The sequence below is a fragment of the Furipterus horrens genome, unplaced genomic scaffold, assembly GCF_987537825.1.
Source record: "Furipterus horrens unplaced genomic scaffold, mFurHor1.1.pri manual_scaffold_3, whole genome shotgun sequence".
Taxonomy (NCBI): Eukaryota; Metazoa; Chordata; class Mammalia; order Chiroptera; family Furipteridae; genus Furipterus; species Furipterus horrens.
In genome coordinates this window covers 94,039,667-94,063,560 of record NW_028327173.1, presented here as the reverse complement: position 1 = coordinate 94,063,560, position 23,894 = coordinate 94,039,667, and the positions used below count along the sequence as shown (strand labels likewise).

General features: G+C 38.6%; 1 protein-coding gene across 1 annotated transcript; it reads right to left on the bottom strand.

The window, feature by feature from the left end:
- Positions 1–9,110: 9,110 nt before the first annotated feature.
- On the bottom strand, positions 9,111–20,782 carry PAK1IP1 (PAK1 interacting protein 1). The gene is made up of 10 exons (XM_090269875.1): positions 20,634–20,782; positions 18,474–18,636; positions 15,174–15,294; positions 15,023–15,097; positions 14,526–14,578; positions 14,004–14,149; positions 13,816–13,913; positions 12,096–12,195; positions 10,988–11,111; positions 9,111–10,837 (listed from the first exon to the last, which is right to left on the bottom strand). The coding sequence occupies exons 1-10, from the start codon at positions 20,715–20,717 to the stop codon at positions 10,647–10,649; spliced, it is 1,155 nt and encodes a 384-aa protein (XP_090126001.1). The 5' UTR covers positions 20,718–20,782; the 3' UTR covers positions 9,111–10,646.
- Between the last annotated feature and the right edge of the window lie 3,112 nt (positions 20,783–23,894).

Below are 23,894 nucleotides of genomic sequence, written 5' to 3'. Positions count from 1 at the left end.
GTGAGAAGCTAAATAGATGAGAAGACGTAATGAGAAAAGAGAGGCTGGTCTGCAGAGAGAAGAATGAAGACAACATGCAGAGTTGGAGACAAGAGGGAGAAGTTGCCATGGCTACACCCTGCCACCCTGGGTTCTTCTCTTTCTGCCCCAGCTTCTGTCAGACACCTGTGTTCATGTCATAAATCCATCTCCTCTGGATAGCCAGGGTTAGTTTTTGTTTTGTTTTTTGCAGCTAAGAGTCTTTCTTAAATGAGATAGCAAGTTAGTACCCCGTTCCCTCTGCCAGACATGCCTTTTTATTCTTGTCCAAAAACTCAATCTCATCTTTTCCTAAAGTCGTCAAGCTGCCCAGACCATCCCAGGCCATTAATGCATGCAATAAGTTATTTAACAAAGCTTTTGTCCTCTGGGATAGTGTTTTCCCTTTCAGCCCCCAGAATCTGAGATAGTGCCTGGCAAGACGGCTACTGAATAAACAAATAGAGGGGGAAGATACATATGGTATATAGGGCACTGTAAATATTAAGGAGTGAATTTCTAATGAGAATCTGTTCTTACATAAGTATCAAAGTAGATAATTCAACACCTAAGATGGTTAAGACTATATGCAATCTATATACATTCCTAGGAGGAAAAAGGAAACAAAATCAACCCGCTTCTTTCAAAATGAATTACATATTTTAGTATGAACTATTAGCATGTGGGAAATGCAATGGCCTCCAAGTACACTACCAAGAAAGATCTGTCAGAGGTCATGGAGCAGGACTCAGACCAGAATTAAAATGCTCAAATCACATTTTAATTAATTTTAAAACAATGGGAGAAGCAAGGGAAAGAAATGAAATAATCACTGTGGGAGAGACTCCGAGCCAGGTGGAAGAACCCTGCTTCCTAATCCTGCGTCACAGTGTTCATGACCCCCGACTCCTGTGCACATTAGTCTTCCTCCTGATGGTCCTGAAGACCAAAGGTTTGAGCAAGAAGAGCCGCAGAGGGTACCCCACCACCAGCATCCAAGCCATGACACACACTTGCTCAGCAGAGGCAGGCACAAGTAAGCTTGGTCAGTAGCTGCACTTTTACCTCTTGGCCTGCAGAAGAGCCATGTGTTTTATTGCATAATCATGCAGTCAAACCTTGGTTCTCAAACATCTCCCACCTTGAACAATTCGGTTCTCGACCAAGTTATTCACAGAAAAAAATGTCTTGGTTGTTGAACAAAAGTTTGGTTTTCGACCCAACAACCCTTTTATGCTGATACTGCAGTCCATGTATTGGGAATATATAGCGCTCAGATGTCTCATGTATGTTTAGGACCTATGAATACTGGGAATCTCAAACTTTATCCCTTTCTGTCTTTAACACATGTTCTACTTACTGTAACTACTTATCTTAACCCATCTTATGAATTCTGCCTAAGTTTAATGAACTCTGTTTACTAACTTCTTATACTTTTATCTTAAAAGCTTTCCTCTGGTTTACAAATGCAGTAATCTTCTTTAATAGAATCAAATATTCTCAAAAGCAAATGTGCACTCTAATTGTATTTTTTTTAAATGCCACATAAAGGACCCTGCTGCCTTTGCTGTAGCCCAGGTTAGATGGTGCAACCTGAGCCTCTTAATTAGACCATCAAACACTTATTCAGCAGCAAAACAGAATTCCTAGTAAAGGCATTCAAGTGAGAAGAGAGAAACAAATACATTTGGTGACTGGGTTTTGCACATTCTGGTGTCTTAAAGTAGAAGGTGATGTGCAAAAGAACAGGTTTCATTAGACCAACTATGAGCCACACAGCCAAAGGCATGAGAGAGGAAGGCAATGGGGCTATCATAAAAAAGTGTCAAAAGGAACCAAAGTAGTTTATAAATGAGTCGCATTAAAAACATGTGATAAGGGAAAAATTTTGCAAATGATATCTGGTAAGATTTTAATATCTGAAAGAACTCCTACAACTCAGCAAGAAACGACAAATAACCTACTTAAAATATGGACAAAGGACTTAAGACATTTCTCAAAAGATGACAATAAGCACACGAAGAGATGCTTAACATTGTCAGTCATTAGGAAAACACAAATCAAAAGCACAGTAATATATTACTTCATGCCTATTAGGATAGCTATAATAATAAGACAAGAACAAGTGCTGGTGAGAATGTGGAGAATTTGAAATTGAAATACTTGTGTCTTGCAGACAGAAATGTAAAATAGTGTAGCCACTGTGGAAAAGTTTGGCAGTTCCTCAAACTTACCATATGGCCCAGCAATTCCACACCTAGGTATGTATCCAAAAGAATTTAAAACAGGGACACAGAGACTTGTATGTCAATGTTCTTATTCACAATAGCCCAAAGGGGAAAACCCGCATGTCCATCAACAGATGAATGGATAAACAAGATATGCTCTATATAACAATAGATTACTGTTTAGCCATAAAAAGGGATGAAATTCTGACAGCCTACATGAACCTTGAAGATATTACGCTGAGTTTAATAAGCCATATACAAAAGGATATGATTGTATAGTTTCCTTTACAGGAAATGTTCAGAATAGGCAAATCCATATATACAGAAAGTAGGCTAGAAGTTATCAGGGGTTGGGGGGAGAAGTGAATAGAGTTTACTATTCACTATATATGCTATACTGCTTAATGAGTATAGCATTTGTCTCGGTGATGGAAATATTAATGATAGTTCCACAACACTCATCATTAATGCCACTGAATTGAACACTTATAAGTGATTTAGCCCTGGCTGCTGTGGCTCAGTGGATTGAGCATCGGCCTGTGAACCAAATTGCTGGTTCTATTCCCAGTCAGGGCACATTACTAGGTTGCACGTCAGGTCCCCAGTTGGGGGCACATGAGAGGCAACTGCACAGTGATGTTTCTCTCCCTCTCTTTTTCCTTTCCCCTCTCTCTAAAAACAAATGAATAAAATAATTTAAAAGAATTTTTAAAAGTGATTTACATGGAAAATTTTAAGTTCTATATACTTAACCACAATTTAAAAAGAGAAAAATTGTCATGTTCATGAAAAGTAAGACCTGAGAAAATGTCACATATTGAAGGGTTCTAAAGAAACAAGACGACCAAATGCACTGTAGTACCCTGCACTGGATCCTGGAACAGAAGGACATAAGCGGAGTAACTGTAGAAATCAGAAGACTGTCATTCAGTTAACAGTATTGCAGCAATGTTAATTTCTTAGTTTTGATTAATGTACCATGGTTATGTAAAATGTTAACAGAAGCTGGGGGGGAGGGGTCTATGAGGACTGTCTGTGATCTTTGCAACTTGTCTGTAAACCTACAATTATCCCAAAATAAAGTTTAAAAAAAAAAAAAAGACAAGGCTAGACTGGTGAACTTTATAAAGCCCCTGCCAACCCTGGCAGCCTGATTCTGATCCACAAACTTACTTTTACTTACTGCAGAGGTGCTGAGGCCTTTCACAAACCAAAGGCTACAAGTCACAGTACGTGAGGAGAGGGCAGGAAGGTAAGTATTAAAAAAGATCACTTCTCTCCTCTTAATGTCTTCTGCCTCCCCTGCTTACTTTCTCCCCATCTTTCCTTTCTCTAATGTTCAGAATCAAGACTGGTGGAATAGGAAGTGGAAAGACTTATTCTTTAGGCTTTAACAGCCTCAGAACCTAGAACCCCTTCCTATTTTTAGACCAATCTCACATACTTCTATTACTAGCACCTCATTCTAGCACAACCACACCTCTTTGCCACCATGGATATGATAGTGGCTGAGAGCACCAAGATTCTGGAAACCTGGACCCAAAGAATCTCCTAAACAAACTGGAATCAGATGGAAGGTACAACTAATTTCTGTGCACCAGGAAAAGAGGTTGAGGCTCCGAACTGCAATGAAATCACATAGGTGTTAACATCCTGAATTGCTACAAAAATTTTGGTACCAGATTCCAGTATACATTGTATGTTACCATACCTAAAAACCCACAAGTTTTATACACACACACACACACACACACACACACAGGGTGTCCCCCCCAAAATGTATACACACTTTAAATAATTATAAAGTCGGTGTTTATTAAAATAATTTCATTTTCCAAATGTAATAGAATCTACAGACATTATTTGTTTTGTCAACGCCTGTTTTCAAACTGACGTCTCTGTTCTGGTCCAGGCACTGCTGACAACACAAAGCAATGGAATCACAAGCATCATGAAACAGCAAGATGGGCCCCCCCGCCCCCCCATACCACCGTCATGATGTTAGATCCTACCTTGATAAGATCTTGCCAAACCAGTGGATTGGACGAAGGGGTTTTGTAGAATACCCTGCGCGTTCACCAGACCTCACACCACTAGACTTTTTTATGGGGATACTTAAAAGACAAAGTCTACGCTCTGAAACCTGCAACAGTCGCTGAATTGAGAGCAGCCATTGAATGAGAATGCACACAAATACCGAACAAAATGTTTCGTGATGTTTGCAATTCCACTGCTTCGCGCTGTCAGCAGTGCCTGGACCAGAACGGACGTCAGTTTGAAAACAGGCATTGACAAAACAATTAAGTAATGTCTGTAGATTCTATTACATTTTGAAATGAAATGTATTTTAATAAACACAGACTTTATAATTATTTAAAGTGTGTATACATTTTTGGGGGGACACCCTGTATATATATGACCCTTCTCAGTCAGGTTTACCTTTTATAACTGTACCAAACTCACTTATATATCTTTTTTATTTCTACTGCTACTCCTCCCCACTTTGAAATCTCAGATATCAAGAGAAATCTATTAACAGCTGTTGTCCCAATGACAAAATATGTTCTTACTACTAAGACGATAATGGTAGTAATAGCTGAACTTTACTGAGTACTGACAGTACGCTAAGCACTGTTTCAAAGGCTTTAAACATATTGACACATTTGATTTTCATAACGATCCTATCAGGCAGGAAAAGACTTGTCATCTTCATACAGACAGGAAAACTGAGGCACACAGAAGTAGGTCAAAGAGCCAAGGTTTGAACCCAGGCTACCTAGCTTCAGGGCCCTGGCCTTTAATCACTCCGTAACCCTCTCTGTACCTCTTCCTGTATCAGAGATTAGATATGAGAATAGTTACAAAGCAGCTCTCCACTTCTCAAAGGAAATGTTTTCTAAATAAAACGTTTTCTAAATAGGGAAAAAAAAAAAATCTCTACCCATAATATACCCAAGTCTCTAACCTACTTTGCAACTGTCAATTTTTTTAAAGGTCAGCCATTGGAAAAATAAGTGAAATTTTAAAGCTTACATTGACCTTGTAAATCAAGAAGCAAGCCAACTTAGGCTATTTAGCTAAAATACAGAAGTACCTACACTGTGGGAATAGATATTTTAAAAACACAGGTTTATAAATCAACATCAACCCAAAGGGAGATGCTGCTGTGCTGACAACGACATTTACTAGTTTTATTAACAACTTGTCAAATCAAATGACAAACTTATGGATGGTGGTAGGAAATACAAATGGGAATCGGCTTATATGCTGGGATAATGTTAAGTTCTGAGGGCTCATGGTTATGGAGGTAGTTTGGTGGTGGAGCCAGGTCCAAAACACAGGTCTCCAACTCCATTTCCTAGACTTATATGATAGAAAACGCTCTGGGGAGCTAAACAGTCACTCTTCTAGTTATATCCTCCTAATCAATCATCTTCACTTTGGATGAAATGAGTTAAATAAGGTAACTAGAACTACTCATAAGCAATCATGTCCAATGACATCATGCCAAAGCAAAGGCAACAGTAAGATATTTTGAAAAGGTTTCAGGATGTCACACTTCTTACGAACACAAACATACAATATACAGTCTAAGTATTTAATGTCTTACCCTAAGCTTAATGAAAATGAGCTGAAGAGGCTAAAATGACAGCTGCATCATTTCAGTTAAAATGCTCCCACCAATAATTAACAGCTGATGGGAATGTTGTCATATGTATTATACTCAATTCTATTGTAATATGCATTTTATGGATACTGGAATTAAATATATGGAAGCTCCACAATTACCTTCCTTATAAGCTGATCTCACATCACTATTCTAGAAAGAATGGCATTAAGGGCTATTATTTGTATCCATTTTCAATCCAAGAACTCTATTCAGGGAATGTCCATTTCTGGGAAGATAGAGTAGACATAATTTTCCCTATTTTTTCCTGAGGACACCCAGAAACCATGGATATCATATATAGATCACATATAAGATTCAGAAAGGTGGAGAGAAGGCAAAGCAACTAAGGACCTCAGAACCAGAGGAACATCATCATAGTGAATTCCGTAAATTATTTCACAGCTGAAGAAATTGGGAGACCAGAAATGCCAGCAATGCAGAAAAAACAAAACAAAAAAATCCAGCTCTTTCTAGCCAAAGAACCACAAAAGGGGAAGCCTTCCAAGACATAAAATTTCTAGGCAATAACCACTCTACTCCAGTCAAACACCAGAGAGAAAAGAAAACTGTGACCCCACCCCAATCCATGCCAGCAAAAGCTAGTTGGAACCTCACCTTTGACCCTCAAGAGGCTGTAAGGTGTCCAACCCTCCCACTGGGTTGTGTCAGAAAAGATCGAGTAGGGATCTCGCTCTTTCATCCCCACTGGCTGATAACAAGTCCCCTCTCCCCAGTGTCAGTGGTGACCCTGCAGAGATCCAGAGCTCCCACCTCCTCACAGCAGTAATAAGCTCTCCCAAACCTATACAGAATATTTACAGGGGCTTTATTCTTAATTTCTAAAAACTGGAAACAACCAGGTGTCCTTCAACAGATGGTTAACATGTAATTGCGGTATATCCACATCATAACTTAGAATATGCAAAGACCTTAATCAATCCTCTAGAATCACACTGAGTGAAAAAAATCATCCCCCCGAAACATACTCCAGTTAAAATTTCATCAAAATTAGAAAAGAACGAATAAGCAACTGCCAAGAGTTAAGGAGAAGGTGGGTGTAGCTATAAAAGCACAGGAGGGAAGCAGCTATAAAGGGCAACATGAGGGTTCCTTGTGGTGATAGAAATGTTCTGCATCTTGATTGTATCATTTTCTATATCCCAGATATAATATTTTACTACAGTTTCCAAGATATTACCATTGTGGAAAACATATTTCTATGTATTATTTCTTATAACTGCATGTGAATCTACAATTATCTCAAAAGTTGAATTTTAAAAAGAACCAATCCTCTATTCCTTTTCAGAATCCTTGCTAATGCAAAAAAGCAAGGCAAGGAAATAAACGGTACACAGATTGGGAAGGAAGACAAAACCGTCTTTGTTCACAGATGACATGATTGAAAGAATGAACCCCCCATTCCCAAAAGAAAACCCCAGCACTACGTGATTACAGCAAGGTTGCAGGATACAGGGTTAATACTCAATTGTCAATTGCTTTCCTATATCCAGTAATGAACAAGTGAAATTTGAAATTATGAACACAATACTATTTACATTAGCAAACCCCAAAATAAAATACTTGGGTATCTAACAAAATTTGTTAAGGTCTATATGAGGAAAATCACAAAACTCTGATAAATGAAACCAAAGAACTAAATAAATGAAGAGACAGACATATTCCACATTCCTGGAAAGGAAGACTCAATATTGTCAAGATGTCAGTTCTTATTAAAATACTTTTAAAAAATTTAAAAGAGATGCCAGTTCTTCCCAAGTTGATCTATAAGGTCAATGCAATCCGAATCAAAATTCCAAGTTATTTTATGTATACAACAATATCATTGTAAAGTATATACAGAGAGGCAAAAGATCTGGAATAGCAAACATAATACTGAAGAACAAAGTTGGAGAACTGGTGCTACCTGACATCAAGACTTAAAACAAAGCTATACTAATCAAGATAGTGTAGTACTGGCAAAAGAACAGACAAATAGATCAATGGAGCAGAATAGAGAGCCCGTAAATAGAACACCACAAGTACAGGCAACTGATCTTTGACAAAGGCAACACAATGAAGCAAAGAATCTGACAAATAATGCACAGAACACGCAAAAAATATATATATCTGTAAACAAACCTTAAACGTTTCACAAAAATTAACTCAAAAGGAATTGTAGATCTCAATGTAAAATATAAAACTGTAAAACTCCTATAAGGTAACACAGGAAAAAACCTAGATGATCTTGGATGTGGTGTTTTTTTAGGTACCAAAGGTATGATCCATGAAGGAAATAATTGATAAGCTGGAGTTCATTGAAGATAAAATCTTCTGCTCTGCAAGATAGTATCATGAGAAGACAAGCCACAGATGGGGAGAAAATATTTGCAAGGCACATCTGATAAAGGATCATTACTATAAATATACAAATAACTTTTAAAACTAAGTGAGAAAACAATCAGGTTAAAAAATGAGCCAAAGATACACAGATGGCAAGCATATCAAAAGATGCTGCACATCATGTGTCACCAGGAAATGCAAATTAAAACGGGATACCACCATTACACACCTATTAGATTCGACAAAATCCAGAACACTGACAACACCTAACACCTGAGAGAATGTGGAGCAACAGCCACTCCCACTTTGCTGGTGGGAATGAAAAATGGTACAGCCACTTTGGCAGACAGTTTGACAGTTTCTTACAAAAACTAAACATACTCTAACCATACAGTCCAGCAATCATGTTCCTTCTATTTACCCAAATAAGCTGAAAACAAGTACAGTATTCCCTCACTTATTGAGGGTATTACGTTCTAGACCCCGCCCCACAATAGGTGAAAATCCGCAAAGTAGGAACCTTATGTTTATGTTAGTATTTATATATATTTTAAGGCTTTATAAACCCTTCCCACACTTATAAACCGTTCCCAGTCCCTTATTAACCTTTCCCATTCCCTTATGAACCTTTTCTACACTTTTATAAACACTACTTATGTTCTTAAACATATTCTACTCTTAAACCTACGTAACTTTAACAACATATGCATACAGTACCACAAAAATCCTGCGATATAGCGAAAAATCTGCGATAAATAATACAATATTTTAAAAAATCCCGATACAGTGAAGCCGCAATAAGTGAACTGTGATATAGAGAGGGACTACTGTACACCCAAAAATCTGCATGTGAATATCAATAGTAACTTTATTTGTAACTGCCAAAACTTGGAAGTAGTTCTGATATCCTCCAGTAGGTGAATGGTAAACTGTGGTATTTTATACAACAGTGGAATATTATTAAGCACTAAAATGAGCTATCAAGCAATAAAAGATAAAGAAGAAACTTAAATGCATATTACCAAATGGAAGAATCCAATCTGAAAAGGCTACAATACAGTATGATTCTAACTACAGCACATTATGGAAAAGGCAAAATTATGAAGACACAGAAAAAGATCAATGATTGTCAGATATGGAAAAGAAATGAATAGCTAAAATAGTTGTTTTAGTGCAGTAAAAATACTCAAATTTTAATAGATATGTCATTGCATATTTGTCCAAACCCATAAAATGTATACCAAGAGTAATCCCCTGCCCTGGTTGGTATGGCTCAGTTGGCTGGAGCATCGCCCTATAACCAAAAGGTTGCAGGTCGATTTCCAGTTGGGGTATATGCCTAAGTTGCAGGTTCAATCCTCAGCCTAGGGACTGACCTATGCCATACTACCCCAGTCCTACAGTGTAAGGAGGCAACCAATCAATGCTTCTCGCATCCATGTTTCTCTCTCCCTTCTTCTCTAAAAGCTATAAAAGGGTGTCCTCAGGTGATGATTAAAAGAAAACTCAATTATGATGTGTCAACATAAGTTAATCCTTGGCAGAAGACGTACCCTTCTTGTGAGTGATGCTGATAATGGCAGGGGCTACTGGAGGGACTGAAAAATCTCTATTTTCCTCTCAATTTTATAACCCTGAAACTACTCTTAAGAAAATAAAGTCTTGAAAACAAACAAACAAAAAAACCTATCTTCACCTTTGTTTACAGGTCTGAAATAAGTTAAAAAAGAGGGACACTGAAAGGTCAGACACACAGTTAGGTTCATTTCCTAGATGATCTCCTCCTAGGGAGACAGTGGCGATTCCAGTGTCCAACTGTCAGCAGCTATGTAATTTGGCCAAATCAGGGGTGATTCAACGCCTGCCCAGCTAAGCAAACCTATCAATCCTCTATTAATGTGTCTTTTCAAAACATCCAGTAATCTATGAGGAAAGAGGGTAACAAATGATTATAATATAATCAACAGGCTGAACTTAAAACTACCTGTTAGATTAGCTACATGGATTTTTTTATGGCTTGGAATGGACAAAAAGAAAATGTCATTTTTCTGGCCCTTAAATTCTCTTATCTACATCTGGTAAAGAGTGTGTTCAAGATTTTTGTGATTTTATATTATTTTAAACTACATTATTTTGAGAAAGATCTTTATTTACTTTATACAACAATAAAAAGTCTATTACATATTAATATATATCATGATACATATTGCCTACTAAATAGTTTTGCCACTGTCTAAAAAAAAACTGAAGGTGACTTAATGATTTTTTTTTAAGTTGTACCAAAAGAGGAAATATCTAGCTTTTACTTGAGGGAAAAAATTAGGTACATTTGAAAAGAATGATTCTATCTAAAAAGTTTTTCGCTTAGGAGAAATTTGAATTCACTGTATTCATACTTTCTTTTTCCTCTTCTTTTCCAACGTTTTCCTCCTCTTGGTTGACAGCAGGTCACTTCCTTTTGTTGGCTTCTTACTGACACCAGTTAAACCACGTTTCTTCATGCTAGGTTTTGATTGCCTTTCTTCTTCCTGCACTACGTCACCAGATTCCTTTTTGTTGCTTTTGGACTGTTCTTTGCTTTCTAAAACACAAGACAGGTCATATAAGATTGTTTCTCTCCATTGAAAAAGAATGGAGTGATAATAAAGTGAAGTTTTCTGGAGCTCCCGCACTTCAATATTTCAGAAAGTAACAGACTATTCAATTTTTTTAAATGACCAATTTCATTTACCAGGAGAAGGCTGTGCAGCTGGAGGAAGGCTTTTTTTCAGGTCTGTCACGCTGTCTAGCCACACTCCAAGACATGTCAGCCTGGCGTTAGTATTTACTTCACAAAGTAAAGATGGGGGAACTTTCTAAAACAAGCAAGAAAAATTCGTAACAACATAGGGGAATTTTAAATAATTTTTTTCCCCTAATCAACTCCTTGACTTTAAACACTGTATTATCTTGAGAATAAAATATGCTGTTTAGAAGAAATCTATTGTCTTGATTAATGATTGATTTTACTATGTCCTTCATAGAGCCAATTTCTGACTACTCTGAAATTGTAAATTCACTAAGGAAAGGGACCATGTCTTGTTCATCTCTAGGTGTTAACAAAGAACCGTGCATAAAGTAAGCACTTAATAAACCATAGGCACAGAATAATAAACACGACTGTCTAGGAGAGGGAGACCATCGAAGGGAATTTAATTTTCCAATCGTCTGGTTCAAAACTACTGTTGGTTCCATAATTAATCAGAAATTTCCAATTTTTTTCTCTTTTTTTAGTAATGGCAGCATTTTATCTAACAAAATGTTATAGAAAAGACCATCAACATACAAAAAAAAAAAAAGCCCTGTCTGCTGTGGCTCAGTGGATTGAGCGTCGGCCTGCGAGCCAAGTGTCGCTGGTTTGATTCCCAGTCAGAGCACATGACTAGGTTGCATATCAGGTCCCCAGTTGGGGGCACGAGTGAGAGGCAACCACACAGTGATGTTTCTCTCTCTCGCTTTCTCCTTTCCCGTCTCTCTAAAAATAAAATAAACAAATAAATTATTTTTAAAAAGTTAAGACAATAAATTTTAAAAAAAGAGAGAGAGAGTAGCATTTCTCTGAAAAAGCAGGAATTCTGGGATCTTCCAGCTCAGACTTACCAATGCTAACCCCAAGGAAGCTCTGTGGGACCCTAACTTTAAAATCATGAATATCAATCATGCCTGGAAGACATTTATAGAGCTTGCTTAAAGGTCTCTGACTATGACCCTTAATAAAAAATTCCACCTCATTTAACTCAAGGCAATACTGGTAGTAAGACCTACATTAAAGCGTCTTTATATTGTGCTAAGAAACTGACCTTATCCTGTTTAAGCTTCCACATTTTGATGAAACCATCACTTGATGCTGTAACAATAATAGGATGCTCTGGAATTTCAAAACTGACCATGTCTTTTACCCTAGAATAGAAATATTAACACCATATAGGAACCTTTCTTCAAATAGTACGATACCATTATAAGCTTCTTTGCACACAGACTCTTGGTTTTCTAGTACTGTAACTGTGCTTCACTTCCCGTAAGTATGTGAGTCATTTTTCAGGGTCTAAATTCCAAGATAAAACTGACCATTAACTGTATCTTCTAAAAAGCTGAAAAAACTAATGATGATAATAATTATAATCGGGTTATCACAAAGGGATACTTAAAATAAAGCCCCTCACCTCAAGAAAATTCGAGTTCAGTAAGGAAAGTAAGACAAAGAGATGAATCAAAGCTCCCTTCTCCTCCTATACATCCATTCCTTTTATTCCAGTGCCACCAACCCTAGTCCAAGCTATCATTTTTGTTCTGAATTATGAAGTACTGTAATTGGTCTCTCTGCTTCCTCTTTTGCCCCCTAACAATTTTTTAAGATGTAAATCAAATCACGATACTCTCGTGCTTAAAATTCTACAAAGCTAGGATCTGCATTAGAATAACATGAGAAAGGAGGAAGTGACTGGGGATATTTAAAGAAGCAAGACTGACCATACATTGACAACTGCTGAAGCTGGGTGGTGGATCTATATGGGCTGCTTCCTTAAACCAGTCTATCTGCCTTTCACTTTTTCCATGATAAGAAATAAAGACAACAAAATCTACAAAGGTATTTAATATAAAATCAAAACTCTTCTCAATGGCCTACAATGCTGTGCACCACCTGGCTCCCTTTTATCTACTAACACAGGTCTTCTCTCTGTTTCTGAAATGCAGCCTGGTCTTTCCTCCCTCAGAGCCAGTGGGCCTGTAGTTCTTTCCTTTTTAAAAAATAGTTCCCTTTTTATCTCTGAAGTCCCACTCCCCTTTCCCTGATCACGTTAACTAGGCCTGTATAGTGACTACAGTACTCTGAGTGTTTACAAAGAGAGCTTTCTTAAAACCTAACTATTATTTAGAAAATAAGAACTAAGACTTAAGATGTAGAACATGCAAATAAAACACATTGAAGTGTAACTTTACATTACCACCTTTTTCAAAATTATAATGAAAAAAGCAGGGGCAGAGTCAGAGAGAACTGGGTTTGGATCCCATCGTCATTGGCTAACAGTGGGGTAATCTTGGCAAAGTCATTTAACTATTTACTCTGACACTCGGAGGTCTACCCCTAGAAACACAGTGAGCAGTAAGAGGTAATAGAGTGGCGCAAAACAGAAGTCTGTAATGTCCTGTACTTCTTCTGAAGGAAAAACAAATGGGGTATAAAGGGGGAAGAAGCTGAAAGGAGAATAAGGAGAATAAAGTAAAAAGCAAGAGTGGTCAAGGGCAAAACTCAAGACTGTTTTAATTTTTTTCCCCATTCAAATATGGTTGATTTCAGGCCCCAAGACTAGTGAAATTATTGGAAATGCACTTTGTGCACATGACTACTCCTGATGACAACCTGACCACTTTTGCATTTATTAGGGCCAACACATTTTTACCACTGCAACTGTTCATAAAAAACATATATCCTATTGTATGAAACTACTGCATATAACATTTATTGAGACTGTACCCATACACACAATAAATTGGTAAAAAAAAAAAAAAAAAAAATACCTGTTTTCATGAGCTTTAAATTCACAGAGACACATTAATGAATCAGTATCAAAAAACCTTACAACTTCTTCATCTCCAGCCACTGCAAGGACAGACTCCTAAGAAAAAAAATGAGTAATCCAGAATGTGAAACAATTCCAACCATCATATATACACTAAAATTACATCACTGATTTCTGATCACTTACGGAAAGAAACGTAACAGCAGATGCTCTCTTTTCATTTGTGATGGTGCCACTAACAGATGCTGTGTCAAGATAATAGACATCTATTTTATTTAGTATGACAACTACATATTTCTCTCCTTTTGGGGACCATTCCACTATGTGAGCATCTGTAAGTTACAAAACAAAACCTTTTCATTTCATAAATAAAAAATGAGAATAATAAAAATAGCAAATATTTATACTGCACATTTTCATATCCATTATCCTACTGAATACTCAACAACAAACTTATGGTACATATTTTGCAAGTTCAATTTTAGACAATAAACTGGGTTCAAAGAATCGTTAAAGGCTGTAGAGCTGGTAGAGCCACAAGAATCCCAATCTAAAATGAAAAAAGAAAATAACCCAAAGCATTTGCTCTCAGAGGTAACCACCGTCATACAGGCAAATAAATGTGTATATGCATGCACACGAGTGTTAGTGTGTATGTTCATATTTTATCAAGTCATCATAAATTACATTCCAAACAAAAATACTCACTTTGTTTGATATTTTTTATGAAAGCCGATCTTCCTTCCACAAGATTCCATGTTCTATAAAATAAGAAGCTCACTTATGGCAAGGTACTAACTTTTACTACGCTTAAAGGTAATAAGCATAAAGAAGACTTACTCAAATTTCAATTTTGTAAGTATGTGGCTATTCAGAACTGCCACCTTTCCTATAGCAACAGCTGAAATATTATCAAGATTCAGTCGTTAAAGGGGTATTCCCACATCCCTTTAATATATTGAATGTTTTTTCAAAAGGTTCACCTTCTAAAACACTCCCCAGCTTACAATGACTGAAATGTAATGTGTATGTTTCAATAGAGAGCTTGTCATTTTTTCCCTACCATTATAAAGATTCACTAGCTTTCAACATTTCCCTATATCACAGTATTTGGGGGGGGGGGGGGCGGGGCGGAGGCATCCTGGTGTATTTGAAGAACAAAGACCACAACTAAGTAAAGACGCTCTTGAGTATTAATGACTTACCTTAACGTCTTATCTGTACCCACAGACAGGGCCAACTTGCCCGATGGGTGAATAGAAAGAAAGCTCACATGTCCTCTAAAAGGAAATCAACAATTAGCTCCTCAACTTGACTGGCACCTGGAAACCATCAGTGAGAAAGGGCAGGACTCACTTGTGCGCCTTAATGGACTTCAGGCACTCCCATTTCTTTGCATCCCAGACACAAATGAGTCCATCTTCTGCCCCACTGATTAAGTGCCTGTTGCCGTGGAATTTCAGGCAAGTTATTGTGCCTGTGGAAAAACAAGATAGGCAAAATTAATATTCAAATTATTTTGAATGCAAATACCATTTCTCATTTGAAGTCTATGCTGTGATAAGTAAAACATCCAATGTAAGTATTACTGAATTAAACCTTAACACTTAAGTGGAAAAATTAACTTTTTAATATAGTAGCTTTAAGCCTACACAAGTATTTTCAGCAGTTTCTCTAGTCTTAGATATAGATTTGAACTGACCAGTTTACTTTCTGCCCTTCATTCCCACAATCAAATTTAGGAGAGCTAGTAAGACTGAGAAATCAAACAAAACTAACCAGCTAGTAGCTGACCTGTGAGAACAAGCTGAGATGTACAGCCACATGACTTCTACTTTCTAAACAGTTAGCTACCCAATCATCCACATTCCAGAGCATTTTGTAAAAATCCTCACTGAGGATATATTTATTGATTTTAGAGAGAGGAAGAGAGAGAAACATCGATGTGAGAGTAACATCAATCAGTTGCCTCCTACATGTGTCCTGACTGGGGATGGAACCCACAACCTTTTGGTGCATGAGGCAATGCTCCAACCAATGAGCCACCAGGCCAGGGCCCAGAGCTATTTTTGATTCAACTTCCACACAGTTTTCATTCACTGTCCTAAGAACTTAAAATGTTCAACTTTTGTACTATGCCCTCTATCTCCTTCCCAAAGTTCAAATATTAAAAGGCTGAAGGGAGGTTGAGTTGATGGAAGAACCCAGCATTCCTCTAGTTCCCCAAAGCAGTCCATATCATTACACATTTATCCTCAAGTAAAATTCCCTATCCTTTGAAGCTGTGTCAGCCAGCTCAGCTGCGCTGTGGCTGAGGTCAGCAACACACTGCCTGCAGACCAACTCTGGCTGGTGGACTGTTTTGTAAATGCATTTTTATTTGAACACAGCATTACTCATTCAGTTACAAGATACCCAGGGCTGTTTTCACACTTCAATGGCAGAGGTGGATATATTGTAGCAGAGGCCATATGGCCACAAAGACTAAATACATATTTGCAATACTATTTTGTCATTTATGGAATAAAAATGTGAAACCCTGGGGTCACTGATGTTAATCTGCACACCTCCTGGTCAATCCTTTACACTGACGTTTATATTGAAGGAATCAAAAAGCTCTGATGAGTGATTTTGTACCACCCCCACCTTCCCGCACTAAGACTATATGGGTTTACGCACCACCTTTCCTCCAAAGTGGGAGAGTTTACCTATCTTTGCTTGTGTCTTCCTATTTCCCTGCTATCCTCTTTCTTATTCTGGATATTTTGCTTTCCCACATCTTCTGCTCCTTCTGCCCATGACTCCAACTGCTCCCCTGAAAAGAACTTATCTAGCCAACTGATAGAAAACCAAATTTACATGAGGAATAAAGGAAATCACGGGCCCCATTTCATTCATCCCCCATCCAAACACTTTGCAAGTCCTTTTCTTATTGTTGAACACCTGTACCAAGAGGTCTGGACAGACCAGTTTTGTTTGAATTATTTCTTCTAAGCCTTAGAAAGAGAGAGGCCTTCTTTATACAAACAGGAATTAGAAGACAAAGAGGAAAAGAAATGTATGTTGAAATGACTCAGCCTAGCTTCTGTCAAAAAGGAAGACACTTGTCAAAGCAGCTAAGGACCACTAATATAAGACAGACATTGATCACTCCTAATTTACTGCTAGACATCAGTGCTTGGGGCGGAACTTCTGAAATATATGAAGACAGAACGGGAAAAAGTGTACCTGTCTTATCTGCCTTTAATTGTAGGAGACCAACTTCCTTGGCTGACTTTCCCTAAACTAAGTACATATCTAACTGATTCTACTAATTTGAGTTCTTCCTTTCCATTTTCCCTTTTCTTGAATACATGTTAAATCCCTCATCTTTGTCTCCTAGGAAAATGCAATGAAAATAGCATACAATGTTCAATACTGAAGGAAAAAAACTACCTGTTCAGTCTATTTCTTGATCCTGCCATTAAACTGGGCAATATACCATCTGTGTGGAAAACCCAACCATGACTTCAGAATTAGTATTTCTTGAGTTCCTCAGGTCTAGTGACCTCTGCTTCTCTGTCTTTTAGTCCCTCACACCCACAGCCTGGATACTGTTACCGCCCAGAGCTGTTTTACATACAAATTCTTGAATTCTAAGAATCGATGCTGTGACCCCAACCTCAAATCTTCCCAGCTCTTTCACACCTACCATCACTCACACTCCACCTGCTCTCTTATTTCAGAGATCTACAGATCCTTAACAACCCATTTTCTCTAGGCTGAAAACCTATTCTTTCACCAAAATCCTCAATTCCCCTGTAATTTAATCCTTCTACTACACAAACCAAATAACTTTCCTTGCTCTACAGAAATGTCTATAGCTTACTGCAAACTGATGTAACCAAACCCATTGCCTCCCAATTCAACTGGGCAGCTCTCATCAGTCCTTTTGCTTGTTCTTAGCATCGCTTTTGCATTCTAACTGCCAGCACTTTCCCGAAACCTGGGTCACTTTCTCCCTCCCATTCGACCCCTAACTTCCTCCTCTCCAGGGCCACCAGGATCTGGCCCCATCTACTTGTCCAGCCACCCCAACCTTCATTTTAACCTTCTCGTAACACTGACCTGCTTACAGTTCCCCATGCACACAAGTGCTTAAAAACATGGGCTCTAGACCTAGGTTCAAGTTCTTGTTTCACTGTCTTGTGACCTCAGGCAAGTCATGTAACATCTTTGAAATAAGGTTTGTCTTCTATAAACTAAAAATACAAATATACCTTTTGGGGACTGCTAGTACTTGATAATCCTTCAGTAAAGAGAGCTGTTAATATGATGCTGCTACTTGTGCTCCTCATGCTGCCTGCTCTTCCTGAAACGCCATCTCCCTCTTTGCAAACTTCACTTGGCTAACAGCTGGTATTTCTCTTAAAGGTAATTCAGATGTCATTTTAAGAAAGTTTTCAGTGAAAATTCATTTCCTCCCTTTTCCTCCAAAACTGTTAAGTGCTTCCCTTTCTTTCTAATACAGACTGTAAACACCTTAAGGACAGAGAACTACTTTTTTTTTCATTTCTGTATTTCTTAGCAAAGAATCTACTTAATGAATTGTTCAAATGAAGTCACATTGTAAAGCAATACTATCTCGACATTATCTAAAAGGATAGCATTTCTTACCATTGTGATGCACTAGAGCTCCATGGTCTATCTTCTTTTTCATATCATAAATGTGAATTGTTTCATCTTTGCTCCCAGTGACCACAAAACGACTATTTACAGCCACTGCAGACAAGGAGGCCGTGTGGGCATGGTGAGTGAAGTCCGCCAGAGGAGTCCATTTCTGCGGAAGAGTAAAACATACAATGTCACAATCATGTCACAGAAACAGGTAAGTAGTTCCATGATCCACGAAAACTACCAATGGATCTTACAAACGGAGAAAAAATGATCCAGTGACATGCATATTAAAACAAAGAAGCCGATAATCGAATAAGGAAGGTAAAGCAAGAAAATGGGACTGTGATGTTGAGTATCATGATTCCAAAACAATCATTTAGAGTCAACTACAGGGACTTTAAGTTCCCATCCAAATCCTTAACTCCTTATTACATTCACTTACATGTGAAGCTCCTAAACTGTTCATTCATTCAAATGTTCGATTTTTATTTGAATTTATTCAATCAAAAACTAAGTGACTAGAATGTGTCTGGCATCATTTTATACAGCTGATATAACACAAGAAACCAAAGTTCTTTCTCTAATGGAGTTGCCATTCCTGCAGGAGAGACAAATTAATATAATGTCACAGATAACTATAATGACAAGTTTTATAAAGAAAAATAAATAGAATTAATAGTACGTTTCCATTAGCACCAATATAAGCCCTAGATACTGACCAATGATGAATTTTCAGGGACTCTATACTCACTGACATGTAACTCTTGGATTGGGTAAGTGTGATGGGTTGAGTGCAAAGAATACATGCACATATACCTCTCAACTGGAAGGAGATGCATCAAGAAGTATTAGTAAAACAAATAAACCAAAGGGGAAAAAAACCACCAGATTTCTTTGAACACACTCATAATGTGTTATTGCAATTTAATTCTTAAATAACTACAGCAAGAGATAGTCCTTCTGTCAATAAAAACACAGATAACCTCTTTTGAGTAAAGACACAACATTCCCAGGAGGGCTATAATATGGCCATAAATAAAAAAATAACCATTGTCCATATTACAGAGGTATGTTGGTTATCTGAACTATTGTCTGTCTAGGTGTAGAAGTAGCATTGAGTAATGGTTAAGAGCTTCCGAGTGTCAGAGACACCAGGAGATTTGAGTCCCAGGTCTGCCAAATTATTAGCTCTTGTGGCCTTGAGCAGGTCACTTAACCTATCTCAATGTCCGGTGCCTCGTCTGTAACACGAGTATAACTGTATCTGCCCCAGAGGACGGCTGTGAGGCTCCATGTATCTGGAACATGGTAAGCAGCATTACTACACAGAAAACACAATCAGTTGCATCATCTTTAAATATTCAAAACATGTCACCTTTCGACAAAAGGCAGATTAATAAACAGGAAATAAACAAAAGCAATTAATCAAAACATAACTACTAATTTTCTGATTAATTCAATTTCTCCATTAGGAAACATTCAATGAAATAGGTTTCTAAGAGAGGATTGCTTAGGTGAAAAAATAGTGCTGGACTAAAAGATCTTATTTCTTGTCCTGATATATCCTGTTTGACTACTGGCAATTAACTTTTTTATTCACACGTCTCATAAAATACTTCTATTTCGTTGTAATTTCTCTCCACGCGCCTGTCTTCCAGTCCTCGCCCCTTAGCCGGGAAGACACCCGGCGCAGTATCCGTCCCCTCGGCTCCTCGTCTCCTTCACTGCGAGTAGGGCCCGCACCACAGCAAGGATCCAATGATGAATCAGTGCCATCCTGACCCATCGCTAACATTCTGTAAAACTCTAGGACGGAAATTCGCTGAGACAGTGAACATTTAAACTGTCCATTGATGGGAGCGACCCCTGAATACATGATCTACCACTTATTTGCCCGTTCGCGGAAATACCATCTTTCTTTGTGCACTGTGGTAGAAAATGTCTACTTTATCACACAAGCATTACCTCGCCTCAGGAAATGCCTGCTTCATGTTTTAAAAAGCTAAGCTATACTTAACCTTCCTGAGTCTGAGTCGTCAATGAACCCCTAAGAAATCAGGCGTGTCCACCTCTGGTTTCGTGTGTCCCGGCCGTGGAGGAAGCAGAGCAGACCTTCCCTCGCCCACAGCTGCGGCAGTCCCTCGGCGCGTTGGTTCTTACCTCGCGGTCGCCGCCTGTCTTGTGCTCCGGATGTACAGCGAACCCAAACACGACCTGCTCGTAGCAACCAGCTACCAGCTCCATTCAGAAGGACACGTGCCTCTCCAGCCTGCCCCGCTCAGTATATGGGGCGGAGACTAACACGGATGCAAGAGGAAGAGGGGCCTTCTTCCTTCGGCGCTCAAATAGGCGTCATGGCCACAGGACTGCCCTTTAGGCGCCTGCATCCACGGAAACGGTTTCAGCGCTTGAAAATCACGAAGATTTTTCAAGCAGAGAATAAGGAAAGACGCCACATAGGGGGGTTCTCATTACTATGAGAAAAGCTAGGGTAAGCAGGCATATTTTTGGACGCCTTGAACCGGGCGCGTCTGAGGGGAAATGGGCGGGACTTCCTCGGCGGAAGCCCCTCATTTCCGTGACGTCCAAGGAAGGGGCAGGGTGGGGGCTGGGGTACCCCTCCGGCCTTGATGTGGTTATTTTGTGCGGAGCCTACTCTGTTGTGGCTGGTGACTCGCGGTGTAAGAGTTCGGTTTCTTTTTTGTGCAGCAAGCAGTGGGATGAACCTATTTCTCTCACATTGTCTCTTAGCAGGGCCGTGAGGGCGGGATTTGGGGTTTGCGGTTACCGGAAAGTTCGTTCGCGTCCCGCCTTCGCGTGCTCCGGCCAGGCCGTCCCGCCCTGCACAGCTTCCCTTCTGTCCTGGCTCGCTTGTCTAACCCTGGGGTCTGCTTGGCCGGCGTTGCGGCATATCCCGGGGACGGAAAGGCGCTGTCATCCTTGCTGAGCGTTCCAGAAGGAAACCTCATTTTTGCCACCTACCCACGCTTAGATGCAAAGTAAAACATCAATGAAAGCAAAATGGCTTCAATTGACATTTAAGATTTTCATGAGCTTTGGAGATTAAGGGGTGTCTTAGAAATAACATAGTCGCACAAACTTCCAACAGAATAAACCTTGGAATCTGTCATTAGCCTCATAAATGCCATAGCAGGTCGCTTTGACAACAGGCAGATGCGTGCTTTTATGTCGCTTCTTCAAACCGCACTGAGTGCTGATTCTGTAGCACACCCTTCAGTTTCCAAGAACATCTGTTCTCTGGTGTTCTGAATTGTCGGTGCGTTATTTGCATGTAACTGATAACGTTTGTTCTCATTGATGCTGGGTCTTAGAGAAATTATTTCACTTTGGATACTAGGTTGTTACTGTAGCACAAGGAAGGCCTTGTCTTCTGCGCAGTTTAGCGACTCCAAACGGAAACACTCACCAGGCACTGAAGTGGAATTCTAAGTCTCCGGGAAACCAGCGTAGCCCTTCACTGTTTTATAGTATGCTTAGTGTTATCTTACTGTGTTCCAAAAAGTCAAGTTATTTTACTATTCAAGTTATTTCCTATTTACTGTTTCTTAACTATTATCTCCAAAGAACCACTAAGGTCAGAGGAATGGGAATTGGTTGAGTGGGTGTACCTTGGAATGGGACAGAGCATGAGTAAGCAGGACATGTCTTTGAAATGTTTTATCTAAAACATAAAAAAAAAAAAAAACTTTTTGCATTTTACTCCATAACATATCTGTTGAATATGAAAATAATGTTCTCTCATCCAAAAAGAAAAGAAAAAAACTTCGAATAAAACTTTTAAAATCCAATGCTTCGTATATTCTGTTGCTTCTGGAATGCCCCTGGTGTCCTGCCTCAGATTGTCACACTTTTACGTGCTTAAGTATTGGACAAATTTTAGAGAAGAACCTTATGGCTGGAAAAGTCTTTTGCCCCAATCTTTTAGAATATAGTTGGTTCTGGAATGAAAACTATGGTGTAAGCAACATAAACATAACTCAAAGTAGTTTACTTTTTTTTTTTACAAATTAGTGGAACCAATTACAGAGCTCACATGTCCTTAGCATCTAGTTCAGGTGTTTCTACTCTTAGGGAGTTCATGAATGCCCTGAAGTTATATACACAATTGTGTATACATTTTTGGAGGAGAGTGTTGATAAAATTTTGTTAAATTTTCAAAAAGATTAGGACCTCATTAAGGTTAAAATACAGTATGGAGCCTAAAGTTATAAATGCTGAAATAGGTCCAGAAAGGAACTCTTAAAACCATACAGGTAATTAACAGTAGACCTAGTGCTGTTGGCCCTTTTTCTATTTCATTGGGCTTGAACATTCTCTAACAGAACAGTGGTTTTTCATTGTCTAAAAAACAATACAAAATTATATACCTGTTCAATTGGATTCAGACTGAACATACTTTCTGCTCCCTTTTCCAAACACTGGATATGAGAAGCTATTGAATCTCATTCTTGGTTGCCAAGAAACAACCACTGTTGAGAGTTCATTAATATTAGACCACAACAGGGGTTTTAGTTTTGCTTTTAAATTACTGATGGAAAGCTTTTTACGTTTAAGCCATGCATTTACTTATTTGTTCTTTCAACAGAAAAAGAAAAAACAGCTAGTTTTTCCTTTTGGTGGTTGGCGAGGGTAGAGGTGGTGGTGAAGTGGATACACTGGGCTAAAAGCAGGATACAGTGGAGAAAAATAACCCTGTTAGAAGTGTCACATGAGTCTAGTATTCCTGCCCAATTATTCCCCTTTCTCAATGTAACAGATAGCAAGTCTTAAATTTTAGGACTGCAGAGGTTGCATGTGCTTGTGTGCCCGTTGGACTTTGATCCTTTACACAGAACTGAGGGAAGCAGAGAGAGAGCGGGCTACTTCCCCTGGGCACTGGCCAGTGGCCTACCCTGATACAAATTTGCTTCACCTGCTTCATGGAACTAATCCAGGTGAAATTTGAGGTTTTTGGAAAGGAAAACATTTGTGAACCCTTTCTTGTCACTCCCATCTACAAAACCCTTGAATGTTTATCTTCATCTCTGGAGCCTTGTTCATGGTCCTCGATGCCTCAGTTCCTGCCATCCTCCCAAGTGGTCACCTCCCACCCAGGTTGTTTTAACATGCTACATTGGCCTCCCCCTCAGCTGCCTTACCACCTTATTATCATTGATCAACTTCCACACTCCTTTCCAACTACAGTACAGCTTCATCTCACCCATTTATAGCCCAAATTCTGATTTTCTTTTTACAAAAAAAAAAAAAAAAAAATGTACAGAAATAAGAGAAGGGAAAAACTCCAACATTAAAGTTTCTGCAAAAACAGAATCCTTAACCTATTTTTATTTGATGTCTAAACTGTTACAGTAAAGAATTGTGTTTAACTTCATACAACGTAAACAATAGGGGCTTAAACAA

What these genes read in the sequence shown, in the direction of transcription:
- PAK1IP1 (XM_090269875.1), bottom strand. Translation starts at nt 20,717, where the DNA reads ATGGAGCTGGTAGCTGGTTGCTACGAGCAGGTCGTGTTTGGGTTCGCT. An exon ending in AAGTCCATTAAGGCGCACAA is followed by an intron (nt 15,098 to 15,173) that starts GTGAGTCCTGCC and finishes ATTTCCTTTTAG; the next exon opens with AGGACATGTGAGCTTTCTTT. An exon ending in AGCTGCACAGCCTTCTCCTG is followed by an intron (nt 10,838 to 10,987) that starts GTAAATGAAATT and finishes CTTGTGTTTTAG; the next exon opens with AAAGCAAAGAACAGTCCAAA.